This window comes from Passer domesticus, chromosome Z (assembly GCF_036417665.1).
Source record: "Passer domesticus isolate bPasDom1 chromosome Z, bPasDom1.hap1, whole genome shotgun sequence".
Taxonomy (NCBI): Eukaryota; Metazoa; Chordata; class Aves; order Passeriformes; family Passeridae; genus Passer; species Passer domesticus.
Window position 1 is genome coordinate 70292504 of NC_087512.1, and position 13602 is coordinate 70306105.

Sequence of the window (13602 nt, forward strand, 5' to 3'; positions counted from 1 at the left end):
GCAAGCACTGCGGAGAGATACACCTGGGTACAGTTCCTGCAAGGCAGCTGAGACAGCACGCTGGGCGTTGCTTCTCCACGTGGCTGCTGTGTGGAGCAGTGCTGCCCCTGAAAGGGGTCTGACTGTGCCAGGCTGCAGGGCACTGGCTGCTGTGCATCTGGCTCACTGCTTTGTAGTCCTGAAGATGCATGTCTGCCTCGCTGTGCCTGCACAGGCAAGGCACAACTAAATCGCCCACCAACAGGCTTTTGATGCTTTTAAATTAGGGGAAGTCACTTTAACCATGGGCAGCTGACCTGCAACTCACTCTCCATCTGTGCCTAGGGAGACTGGAGCTGGCACAAGAGTCTGCATTACTTCCCTACAAGTGGCAGACAGTGGCTCCCCTGCGCATGTGTATATGCATGAGGGAGGTATAGAAATAACTCATCTGTTGGGGAATATTGGCAATGAAGGTTTTCTGGTAGCACAGATTGTATGATTGAGTGATGTCACTTTATTTCCCAATGGCATTTTTTGGTGTGTTGGACAATGTGAAAGATCCAGTTGTGGTCTTGTTGTCCTTTTACAGGACATTTACTGTATTTCCTGTGTTAGCCCACTAATGCCTCATACATATCCTGATCCTTGATTTGAATTTCATTAAACTACAAGGGCTGTTGCCCAGCTATGAATACTGATTGCTGGGGATATTTGCAGCTGCTTTTGGGTCCAAAGGCACCAACTGGTGATGAGGACAAGACTGAGAGAGACCCAGTGCACCCAGCTACATGTCGAAAGTGACAGAGTCCTGAGACTTTTTGGGTCTGACAGGGAATCTGGCACGAGTAAAGCAAGTTCTTGTGCAAGCCTACTTCAGATGTTTTTTTGCTTCAGTCTTTAATGCTAAGATTGGTTATCCTCAGGGTAGTTGAGCTGAAAGGCAGGGATATGGAGTAGAATAAAGCCCCTATTATTCACAAGGAAATGGTCCCTACTGGTGTATCCCAGGGTTCAGTGTTGGTGTCAGTTCTGTTTAAAATCTTTATCAATGATCTGGATGAAGAGACTGACTGCACTTGCAGTCAGTTTGCAAATGACACCAAGCTGTGTGGGAGTGTTGATCTGCTTGAAGGCTTTGCAAAGGGATCTGGACAGTCTAGAATGGTGGGCTGAGGCCAGTTGTATGAGGTTCAACAAGGATAAGTGCCGGATGCTGCACTTGGGTCACAAGAACCTCACATGATGAAGGGAGAAGTGGCTGGAGAGGACCGTGGGGTCAACATCTGGCTAAACATGAGCCAGCAGGGGGTTCAGGTGGCCAAGAAGGACAATGGAATCAGCCTGTATCAGCAATAGTTTTGGACCATGACATGACTGTCTCCTTTGTACTGGACACTGGTGAGACCCCACCTTGAATGCTGTGCCCAGATTTGTACACCTGACATTGTACACCTAATGTAAGAAAGACATTGATGTGCTGGAGCATGTCCAGAAAAGAGCAATGGAGCTGGGGAAGGTTCTGGAGCACTCATGAGGAGTGACCGAGGAAGCTGGTATGTTTAGCCTGGAGAAAAGGAAACTACCTGAAAGAAGGTTGTAGCCAGGTGAGGGTCGTTCTCTGATCCCAGATAACAGGTGACAGGACAAGTGAAAACAAGTTGCATGAGGGAGGTTTAGACTGGATATTAGTAAAATTTTTTTCACTGACAGGGTTGCCAAGCATTGAAAATGGCTGCCCAGAAGTCACCATCCTTGGAGACATTTAAAGACATGTAAGACACTTGGTTTAGTGGTGGTCTTGGCAGTGGGAAGTTAACAGCTGGACTCAATGTTATAAAAGCTATTTCCCAATCTTAACAATTCTATGATTCAGTGGTTCACTTTTGCTGCATAGCTTTTACCTCTATTGCCCTAAGGCTCAATTACAGATCTTCTGGGAAATGTAAATGGATAGACAGGGCTCCCTTTTCTAATTCTTGGTCCTTAAGTGCTTGATGGTTTTCAGAGTGCTGGTGTCTGTGTACCAAGTCATTTATGCCCAGCCAAGCTGCATTCTATACTACTTTTGCATCTTTTCATGAATAACCTGAAAGTCTCAAAAAACCCCCAGTAACTTCTTGAAATCAGAAACTGGATTTGGCTCTCTGACTGTACAGTGTGCTTATTATGCTGTATCATGCCTTGATTTACACGAACTCAAACTCATCAAGTCCTTAAGTGCTTCCTTAGAGGGAGCCCAGCCCACAGGTAACCCAGAAAACTCATATGCTTTTTGGTGCTGTGGGATATCTGTCCCACTTACATTCAATCCTTTGTTCTATTGAACCCCATCGCTACCATCAGTGACTCCTCCCTGAAGTGTTCCCTAAAGTGGTATTTATACATGGCAGCCACTCATATCTGGTTAATGTCATCCTGCCAGGGATGAAATCAGAACAACCCCATGCTTCTGGAACACTTAGGCTGCAAAATGACACTCTGGACAGGCGCTGCACAGTGTGATCCTTGGTGGCATGAAGAGGCTCTGCTCGCCCCCTGCCCCTGGCAGGCTGTGCTTATCTTCCCTTATTTATCTGCCATTTTAGAGTGTCGCAACTCAAGATTTTGTGACACTCCTCCTCCTCCCATGTGGATACCAGTTGCCAGCACACACAAGAATGGCAGGAACATTATCTCACTGGTGCTGGCCAGAGAGAAGTCATACTATCAAAACTAAGATGAAATAAAATTCTTACAAGCTCTGTTGCTGCATCTCCCCAGTGCTGTAGGCTGGTCTTGGTTTTGGTCTCCTCTCATCTGCCTAGGACTCTGCCAGTGTTGCTTGTTCACAAGCATGAAATCCAAAGCAAGTGAAGGTGGGAATAGTGAGGTCACCAGCCTGCCTTCACACTTCCCTCCCTCCCCAGGGGCACATTCTTTTTAAATTTTTTTTTCCCTCAGGAAGCACTGACTTGTCATTTCTAACGTTAATTTCACATCATTTCCCTTTAATATGATTATCCTTCCTTCATGTAATTTATTCTCACACGTGCTTATAGCACTTCCCTGCAATAAACAAGATTAATTAGTGAGCTGTTTAAGCCTTACCCTACATTCTTAACCAAGCTATTTTATGAAATCATACCAGACATCTGGCCTAACAATACCTGACTGGGCAGCCACATCTTTTATCAACTTTCTACATTCAGCTGATGGCAGATATTCAGTGCCAGGCACTTAGCAGCCATCTCACCAGTGTCTGCAGGACCGACACAATTTTTCATATTTATTATAATCTTGACTAAAGCTGCAGCCCAGAAGAATGCTTAAACATGCTTTTAACTGCATAGGTGCAATTAAGTACCCTTAATGGTTGTATGACATGGCCATATACTTAAGTGCTTTCTAAACTGCAGCTTTCTTGAGGTTTCCATTCTTCTCATACCACACAGCCTCCGATTTTGCCACCCCTTCTTTTCCAGCATGGAGAAACCTCCCCTCACCCTTGGGAATTCCCCAAATGCCCCATGCTAGGTGAGCTAGGTCTGGAGTTGTGTCCAGGTTCTCCCTGGGCACAGCTGTAAGACGGTCCCTGTTTAGCACAACCTGTAACCACTGCAGGCATTCCTGCCCCCATCCTACTTGCCAGGGATGAACTATGGTCCTTTCTGGACTCCTGTGTCTGTTTCCTGGTGTTACTGCCTAGCTCCACCCTCTCCCTGTCCTGAGCCAGGACAAGGTCAAACTCCAAGGCCTTGGTTTTTGCAGAAGGTGTTGTGAACCTACCTTTTCCTTGAAGAATTGCCTGCCTCCCCAGCTGAGCCAGGAATGGGCATGCAGCCTGGCTTTGGTGCTGTGTGTGGCTTGGAGGCTGTTAGTTGATATTGCACCCTCCAGATGCAGCTGAGAGCAGTAATTCCTTAAAAACTCCATTGGCACTGAACAATGCTTCAGACCTGCTTACAATATCTCATGAGGTATGTACACATGAGGTAGATGGGGTCTTTGCCTATTGTTGGACTCCTGAGTCCTGTGCACCAGCCTAGGACCCTGCTCATGACCTCACCCATGAAACTGTAGCTTCCTGGACAGAGCTGCATAAAGACATGCAGAAATCAGTTGTGATTTCTCCACAACAGGAGCAGATGTCAGGGAAAAGGGCAACCCTAGGCTGCTGCAGTGCAGTCAGAGAAGGCAACAGCATCTTCTTCCCAGCTATTGCAAGCTGACCTGGATGCGCCTCTGCTCTGTGCCTTTGGTGTCTGCTTGGAAAATGCAGACACACCCCCCCAGCAGCTGCAAGCACAACCTGTAAAATGAAAAACATGGCCAGGGAGTGCAAGAGGAAGGGATGGCAAGGCAAAGTGAGGCTGCAGCAGCTGAAGGAGTGCTCAGCTGTGTAGGGCTGCCACTGTGTATTGCAGAGGCTGCCAGCCCTGCCTGCACTGGCAATCGCAGAGCTTCATCACCCTTCACAATGTATCTCCCTCCCAGCCAGTGAAGCTGTTGGCTTCACATCCAGTAAATCCTGGTGACTTCTGAGTTAGCTGCAAAAATTCATGCCACTCCCAACTGAGAAGGAAGTACTACAGCCAGACTATTGAAAACAAAGTGAAATAAATGGACTGTACTGAGGAAGCAGCTAGGAGAAGATGGGAAGGGAAGGCATGACTAACAGGCAGCCAGGAATGTCCTGGATTTGTTTGAGGGGTATAGGTGAGCTGGGATTGGTGATTGCTGTGATTGTTCCTTGCCACCTGCTTGCATAACAACAGACTGATTTCCTGAGGCTCCTGAGATATAGCATGGCAAAATTGTCATCCAGGAGGGAAGAGCTTTCAGTGGAGATCCAGGGTCCGTCCTCACCATGCTCTTGGCTTGCTATGTGGTGCAGGCAGCATTACCACAGTGACAACCTGTAGCCTCAGTCCCTGCCCAGTAGCCTCCTTTTCTGGCCTTTGCTATGGAGGCAGGCTCTGGGTCCAAACAGAACTGGTGCCAGTCTGGACTCGATCACATTGTCGAGTTTCTGGAGACAGAGAAAGAACTTGAGTTTTCAGGACAATCTGTTCAGCAGATGTTGGTTGCAAATGAAAATTTGAAGGAGGAAGATTTACATTCAGCAAAGACACTAGACTGAAAAAATTAAGGTTAGTGCTGGTCCACTGAGCTAGCAATGAGGTGTGCAGATGACATCTGCAGAAGGGCTATCATTAGTAAAGATGATAATAATGCTTAAATCTCATCTGTCGTTTTAAAACTGCAGTACCTTGGGAGAGAAGGTAGGGCTCATTGACCCATAAAATGGGAAGATTTGAAGTGACTTTCTTGTGGCACAATCTACCACTGGCTGGTAGAAACTCGTGTCCTCTTTACCAGGCCATGCATGTTGCTTCTTACAGCACAAAGAAGTATGTGGTCATGCTGGTCCATCTACAGGAGGGACATCTGGCAGGATGGACAAGCCTGTGCTGAAGAACCACATCCATCAGCTTTTGTAGTGCTCCAAGCTCAGCAGGGAGAGGTGGCAAGCCTGCAGAACTTGACATTTGGCAGGCACTAGCAACACGTCAGGATAGAAAGCAAGGGTAATGGAAGTGCAGCCCTACTCCTGGGAGAGGAGCTCACTGTAAATGGGATAGATATGTGAAGAAGTGCTCTGTACCATGTGTATGAATGGAAATAATGGAAAGAAACAGATCAATAATGATACTGCATATTCCACCTGGCTTGCCTCTGGGTACTGCAATTCCTGTCTCTTGGTGCTGGAGATGTGTAGTCAGGGTGTGTTCTCCTAGAAAAGAATCTGCAGTGCAGTTAAAGCAGCAGGGATCATTTCTGCAGTGAGGATCCAAACTGCTCTAAGACATTTCAGAGGTGCATAAACTGTTGCTGCACTGAGATGCAAAAGAGATCTCTGGTCAGACTGTCAAAGTGTAAGGGTGACTCCTCACGTTAACAAGTGCTGGCACACACTAACCGTGTCCAGTGCCCCCCCACGAGGTCTGAGTCAACACTGAAACATTTCCCAGTGTACTTCCAAGCAGCGAGACATAGGTGTCACTAGACTCCTTTCAGAGTTTCAGCTTGTTCAATGGTCACAACAAAGAGAACCGGCCGGGTAAGGAGCCTGTTCTTACTACATGTCCCTTTAAATAAGGCAGTTCTCTGTGTTTCCAGAGCGTGCACAAGATCTAAGTCCATTTGCACAGGCATCTAGCTGTTCCACTGCAGGATTTTTACCCATATCTCAAATACTGCAAATCTGAGATCCAAATTTCTACCTTTTTTATAAGATACACATTAAATTTCACAGCTTTATTAACAACACTGTCAGTAACCTCACACCACCTTCTGAGTTGCTAGCTTAGGGCAAGGCTTTCAAACATTGACCACATTTTGCGCTTCCAAGTCTCCACTTATGGCTGTGTATCCAAACACTGACAGGTTTACAATATTATCTCCAAAAACTTTACATTCTAAATATTTTGCCTGTTATGTCATATGTGCTCCTTGTTTGGAGGAATGGTGTTTGAGTTAAAAAATTTCTTCCTGTTACAGTGATTCTTTTGTCCAGGAATATGGGCATTTCCATACCTTTAAAAATTCCAGTACTGGTGCAGAATAAAACAAGTTGTATCTCCTTCAATGGTAAGTGAAGCAGGTTTTAATCTGTCTCTTCATGACAGTGGTAAGTTTGGCCTTTACAGGTTTAAAAATATGCCCTAGCAAAATAAAGGATTTGAAACATGAGTTGCTAACTGCATTTTTATCTGCATATATATCTGGACTAATCTGACACAACCTCTTAAGTTTGCTGGCAATTGTTTTGTCTTTTTGCTAGAATGGAGGTCTATTTTTGTAGTCATTGCCCTCAGATCCTAAAGATTAATAGATTAATATCATTGCTGTGAGGGTTTACAAAAAGAATACCATGTTGCCTCTATATAGGTACTAAACAGGGTGCAACTTTATTTACAGTGTAAAGTGCATCACATGGAAGTCGTTTAAAACACACAACAAGCAGTGACATAAATGACAAAACAGTACTGGGTAGGGAGGGGAAAATATTCCAGCAAGTATCAAAACATCATCAATAACACTAACATGACAGCCTCTAATTTCAGCTATTCTGTCCTAACACCACATCTCCTTACAAAAGGTGTTGACTGGGTTGATCCCAGGACTCCATGTAAAAGTCACTCGTGTGAAGCTGTGGTGCTAAAAGCTATTCCCCAGCCCTAAACTGTCCAGCAATGTCCTGCCAGATCTAAGCACTCTCCTCACCACCGCTGTTCTGCTCTGGAGATGACAGGACAGAGTCAGAGACACACCAGAGAAGCACTCTGGAAAAGCGACAAAACCATGAGAATGACATATAAATAAAGATCTGCTTTTCTCACCTATGCACTCTTTCCCTTGAGAAGTCCTGTGTTGCTCACTGCAGCTTCCCTTCATTTGCTGTTAAGACAGCAAGGAAGTCAAGGAACAAAGTGCCTACAAATGGTGGTGACTATGTTGAAATGCGGACGTTACTTACTGAACGCTAACTTCAGTCAAAGCTGTAAACGCTGATGGCTGTGGAGCTGGGAGACAGAAGATTTTTTGCTACGTGCTAGCAGTGTCCATTAGAAAAAGAAGGTTGTGGGAGCTAAAACCACAACTCTTCAGCTGGTTGCAGCTCCCACTGGGAAGGAATCTACATTCACATTAATCTGATCCCCTAATGACTCCTATTCTTTACTATCTGTTTTTCTTTAAATTGGCTGAAAGCTCCTAATGGTTGACAATTTTGCTTGTTTCTTTCTTCCCCATTTCTGGTCTTGGGCTAACAGCCATCAGTTATGTGTCAGTATTTACTAGAGCCCTGTTACTGTAACTGTGAGCTCAATTTGGTGTCCTATCACTTTCCTGTATCAGGGTTCATGCATAAAAGGAAGGTACATCCATAAAGTGGGGTGGGGCAGTTGTGCACACTCTTTATCTGGAGGGTAACTTAGCAGGAATAGGAAGCTACAGAAGGTAAAATTTATTTCTCTTTTTCTTTCCCAATGATAACTGCAAATTACACTTTCCTGTTATTATTGGGAAAAATGTAGCTTCTGATCAATGACTCTTGTTCTGACTCTAAGAACTTTTTTCATAGATCAGACTTTTTGCTAACTGATAACAGTTACCAAACATGTGACTTTGAAAGATGCATGTGATTTCTGTTTTGTAATTCCACCACCCTACATAATCATAAATTTTAACATTTCAATTCATCAGAGCATGACTTAATGGTGGCACTCATGTGTGTGTTTTCCTCAGACATAGTGGGACCACCAGTCTGAGAATGAGAAATCTGATAACATGTATGCTCTCAGTATTTCTCAGTCAGCTGAGTATTTCTGCCTGTGTGTGTTCTCAAGAGAGGCCTTTCCAATTTTTTGAGAATTCTGCACAACAAACTGCAACATTTTGGCAAGCAGATAGCAAACTTTCACCTGTAAACCTAGCTGGTGCCTTCTCTCCATCTCAGGGGCTGTCAGATATTGGGACCCAATCCTAAAATATCAGAAACATTCACCTAGCAGATACCTGTGAAAAGATGTAATTCATTTATGTAGGAAAGGGATGGTGGTTACAGGCAGGTCGTGAGTCCCATGGCAACTGGAAAGTGTAAATTTCAGAGATCCATCTGCCTCCTACTGCTGGATCCTGGATTATTCAGCTTAGAGCTACACCTGAATGGTCTGTAGGTCAGTAAGCTTTGAAGGCTCTTTTTGGCTACACTTAATCCATTCTCCTCTGAATGAGATGATGTTCCCTCATCTCTTTTACTAAGAAATCTCACGTAAAACTCATGCTGATGCCTCGCATTTAAGTCACTCTCCAATGAAGTCAATGTCACATAAACTACACTACAGAATCTTCTTATGCTCACCAGAAACTGTGGTTACAACACAGACATGCAGTTATAATTTTTATCAGCTGAAGTTCCAAGACAGGCCCAATGCAGAGTTTAGTGGCTCATTCAGCCTTGTGAAACACACTTTACTGTTGAGTTGCTGGACAGCAGTATGCTTTGCCATATTCTGTTTAATGATGGCTGGCAGTATAGTATAGTTTAATTAGCTTACTTAACGTAAGAAATGGGAGGGACTTCACTTTAAACAACCACTTCCTCAGTGGATTGTAGGAATCTTTACATTTGTATGTGTATGTGTGTATGACACCTGTGTAGCAGCATATATTTGATAATACTTTTATAAATGAAAAATACAGAGGATTTCTTTAAAAATTGAAAGATGTATCACAAAATAAAATACAAAACAAGGGAGCTGGGGAGGGGTGGGGGAAGGGAAAAAATGGATTTGATTTACAATGCATTAGAATTCAAGCCCTGGTGCGTAGGCTGAAGAAAGATATCTGAACGTAGAATTGCTGCTCTGATGTTAAAAGGGATAGAATCCAGCCTTCCGTTTCCTGCATCAAAAATCCCAAACAAAATAAAATCAGTGGTGTGCTGAACATATCAAATGATCAACAGTGAGGCACAAGAAGATGGTGTCTGAAAGTATACCAAGGATTAGAATGCTACAGCTCAAAGGCAGAGGCGGAGAATGGCCATGGGAAATAGAAATATCTGACATTTAATTTAAATCATGGCTCATCACAGAGTAGTTTGGAACTAGTCTTATTCTGCATGCTGATAAAAACTTTGGGACCTTTCAGCTTCCCCTTATAAATCCACACCTTGTTAATCTGCAGCAAGGAATCCCTGCTATCATGTTATTTGCCTGTATTGTTTTGGAATTCCCAGAAAGGTATCATATCCCATAAAGAGCCACAAGTAACTGAGGCCAAAACTTAACAAAATATGAAACAGATCTCAGAGCTTGTTTCTGTCTTCACTTCACCTACCCAGTTATGTTTGGGAAATGTCCTCTCAAACAGCTCTGGAAGGGACGAGCTGCTAGACTCCAATCCTGAAGGGCTAATGACCTACCTTCTGTGTTCTGCTGCACAGAGCTATGGACGTGGACAAAAAAACCCAACAAAAGAAGACAGGGATAGTCTGGTTTGGGAATAGCCTGACACTTTGCTTTGTCTCTCATGAGATAAACTCCACTATTTTTGGCTATTATGCCTGCTGGATTTGGGCTTCTCTGCTTCATGTCCTAAATGGAAATACTACCAGACTTCACATGTATACCTTTCAGTCTAAAGCTGAAATATACTGTTTGTTTGCAATACATTTAAGTTGCTTCACTAAGGCACATATAATCACAGCTGACAAGTGAATACTATTCGCTCTGGACAATGTGATTTCTCAGTCAAGCATCTCTTCCACAGCTTTAAGATAAACTGTCTATCAGAGAGATAGGAAGGAACGTCTGTCACTATCTGCCCAGAAAGAAGAACAGAAAAAATTACAATGTCACAGGCTTCATCTGTTCCCTGCAGAAAAATATTAATATTTATCTGGTTCTATTTAGCTCTCCAGGATAATGACCACTGTGTTCAGCACGGGCCCGTGTGAGTTGAGGTATATACATTTTTTGCTATCATGGCCCTAGAGCTGCCAGGAGATTTGAACTTGGACTTGCCTTGTTGTACTCTTCAAATGATTACATCACTCAGTGCTGGGTGTAAGATGACTTATTATTTATGACAAACGTTGCATGACCCCAGTCTTGAACATGGACCTAGCTGAGGTATGTACAATTCAAAATGAACACTAGTAAAGAGTAAGCCACCAAAATTTCCCAAAGAACATTCTGTATTACATGTCAAAATCCCACTTCCATTTACATAATGAAAAAATCAGTCTAAACATTGTGGGTTTGCCTGTCTGCTTACATGTAAAGACACAATTTTCTGAGTTTTCTACAAGTTTGGCAATCATTTTGCAGAGTACCCTCTGAGGTCTTTACACATTGCCTATAAAACTTGAGGCATCTAAAGGTTACTGATTTACAGAATCTAGAGATGCTCAAAATGTTAAAATTACTTGCTCATTCCTCAGACTTAGAGTTCAGTAGGGTGTGATTCAGCCTAGCCCTGGGACAGTGCTCAGTGACACTTACCTAGAGCAGTCAGGTCCAGTCCAGGAAGAGGGACAGTAGCACCGATTTGGTCGTATGCACCTCCCACCATTTAAGCAAGGCAACTGGCAAACAGCTGCACACAAACACACACAAATTTGCATTAATGAGCAGATCCACAACAAGCTGATTTAGTAGCAGGACACTGAAAATCCATCCTGCCTTATTCTGTTAGGAATGGGAAGGGCAGCCTGAGAAGCATACGTCTATTAAGTGTGATTTGACTCCTTCTACTACTTTTGCTGTCTGATGCATTGTATGAGCTTCCTGAAACAGTCAGTGTGTAATTTTACATTGCCTTAAAAATTCTGTTGTTCTTTGATTCCAATTAAGACAACAAAGGAATTCTGCAAGCAGAAGTAGGAGCAAGAATTAGAAGAACCATGAGATGAACAGGAGAACAGGAATAAAATGTAGATTCTTTTTTTTTTAAAGGACTGTGACAGCTTAACACTAGCCAGGACAAGCAGACACCAGACATGGGAAAAAAGCATAGAAAGAGACAGCATAAGCAGAGGAAGCTGAAGGTCAGAAAGCCATGTGCAGATCAATAGCAAGCAAGGAGTAGACTTCACAGAATGGCACCTGTATGAAGACAAGGAAAGGAAGCAGAGAATGACAGTAAGAACCTGAAAGACACTGGATCTTAGGGGTCTAAGAGGTGGGACTAGGTGGAACAGGGCATTAGAGAAAAACTCTTGTCTGCCTTACAGGTCATGCTGAGCCTGGTTGAACATGCTTTTGTGTGACAGTCTAACCGAAGGGTATCATGTAAACAAACAAAAGTCAAAGTTTTAAGTCTTCCTATCAATTTTGAGATTGAAAGGTAAACCACACAATTTATAGAACAGTTAAATATACACTTAATGAGATCCTTCAAACACAGACATTTATATTGCGGGAAAGATGTGAATACTTTAAAGCACGTAATGCCATGTGTAGAGGACAGACCTAAAGATACTAGTGAGGACAAAGTCTGGGTAATATTTTTGCAAGGAATATGCATCAGGAAGCGCTGATTATTATGGAATTACAGGAAATGGAAATGAGTAGTCAGAGGAATGCAAAAAAGCTACTCCAGTTCCTCTGGCCAAACAAGAACAAACAACGGCAGAAGGCTATAGTGATAGGCCATCATATACAATTAAGTGCACCAAGTACATAATGCTGAAAATTACTTCTGATTTTGGAATGAAGCATATGACCAAAACATCTTTAGCCGTCACTAAAGTATTTCTCTATAACAACAAAATGTCAATATCCGTAGCTGAAACAACAAATGATTAAAAAACTTTATAAGCAGTGTTTATGATGCAGATGCAGTTGTTCACTATAATTTTCCCTTTAGCTACAGAAAGGCAAGTCAAGCCTGCACAGATCTGAATGGCTGGCCAAAAAGCCAAGAAGCCATCTATCCTCCTCAAGCACCTATTATACCTGCAAAGCTTGTGAAATATGAGAGGAAATGATGCATTATGTGTTAGGCAAGAGTCCCTTCAAAAGACAATAGGCCAGAGTTAAAATGTTCTCTCCGGTATTTCAATTTTCTGCAGAAGGATTTGGTTTCCAGTGTATTGCACAGCTTATCCCCCAGATTCACTATTCTTATCAGTTAAACAAATACTAGGAACATTCATTAACAGAGGCATGGATTCCTTCCCAGCTCACCCCATCGGCCACTTCAAAGTCTTGCAGGAAGGCAAAACTGGGCTTTCATGTTAAGTCCCTATTAAAAATCAGTTAAGGTGCACCTGGACAATAAAAATACAGTGAAGAAACTGAAATATATGTTTAAAAATATCTAATATTTGTAAGTGTTTAAGATTTAACAATGACTGAAAGATGTTTCAGTGATCAGTCTGTTGCTGAGTTTTATTGTCTTTTCACAGGGAAAAGTCTTCCAAAACCTGGTGTTCATTCAGTCTTCATATGGAACCCCATATTCTAAACTCGGATTCAAATATTTTCCATAACTGCAGCCAACCTCATCTCACACAAACTGACTGGTTAGACCACAAACCTGGACACTAGAATCACTCCCCTCCTAGCCTTCCCTATTTTGGTGTGGTCCATGACCTTCACCTTTGGTTAGTGCAAGTAAGAGATCTAGTAAAAAGAAGAGCACATTGAATTTGCTCAAAGAACTTAGATGATAGCTGAAGTAAGGTACCCATGTATGATGTATCTATTGAACTCAATCACCCTTAAATCCTTCCTTTGGTGTGCTCTCTGTCCTGATCTAGTACCCAGGCAATTAGTGGGCATCCATCAAAACAGACAGTTATGTGGTGAAAAAACCTCTACCTGCAGCTTGTTTGTGAATTTAATGATGACCTGAATTTCCTGAAGATGAAAATGAAAATCATGCACCTGGAATTGAGAAAAATAGTTTTATTCTTCTCCTTGGAAACCTCTTCTCCTTTGCACTGCTTTTTGCAGAGAGTACTTTTGTGAATACTGTCTGTCCTTTTTGAGAGCAAGCTTTTCTGGGAGTTTTAAAGACTCATCAGGGAGGTAGTTTACAGCCAGGAACAGCAAATACTCCAGGAAC

General features: G+C 42.9%; 1 protein-coding gene across 1 annotated transcript in view; it reads right to left on the bottom strand.

Annotated features, from left to right (window-relative positions):
• Nucleotides 1-6909: 6909 nt before the first annotated feature.
• SVEP1 (sushi, von Willebrand factor type A, EGF and pentraxin domain containing 1) overlaps nucleotides 6910-13602 on the bottom strand; it is a 117827-nt gene continuing 111134 nt past the window's right edge. Inside the window, exons 49-50 of the mRNA XM_064403058.1 lie at nucleotides 11034-11127; nucleotides 6910-9429 (exon numbers count right to left, since the gene is read on the bottom strand). Coding sequence (XP_064259128.1) covers nucleotides 9399-9429; nucleotides 11034-11127 — 125 coding nt within the window. The 3' untranslated portion in view covers nucleotides 6910-9398. The remainder of the gene's footprint in view (nucleotides 9430-11033; nucleotides 11128-13602) is intronic.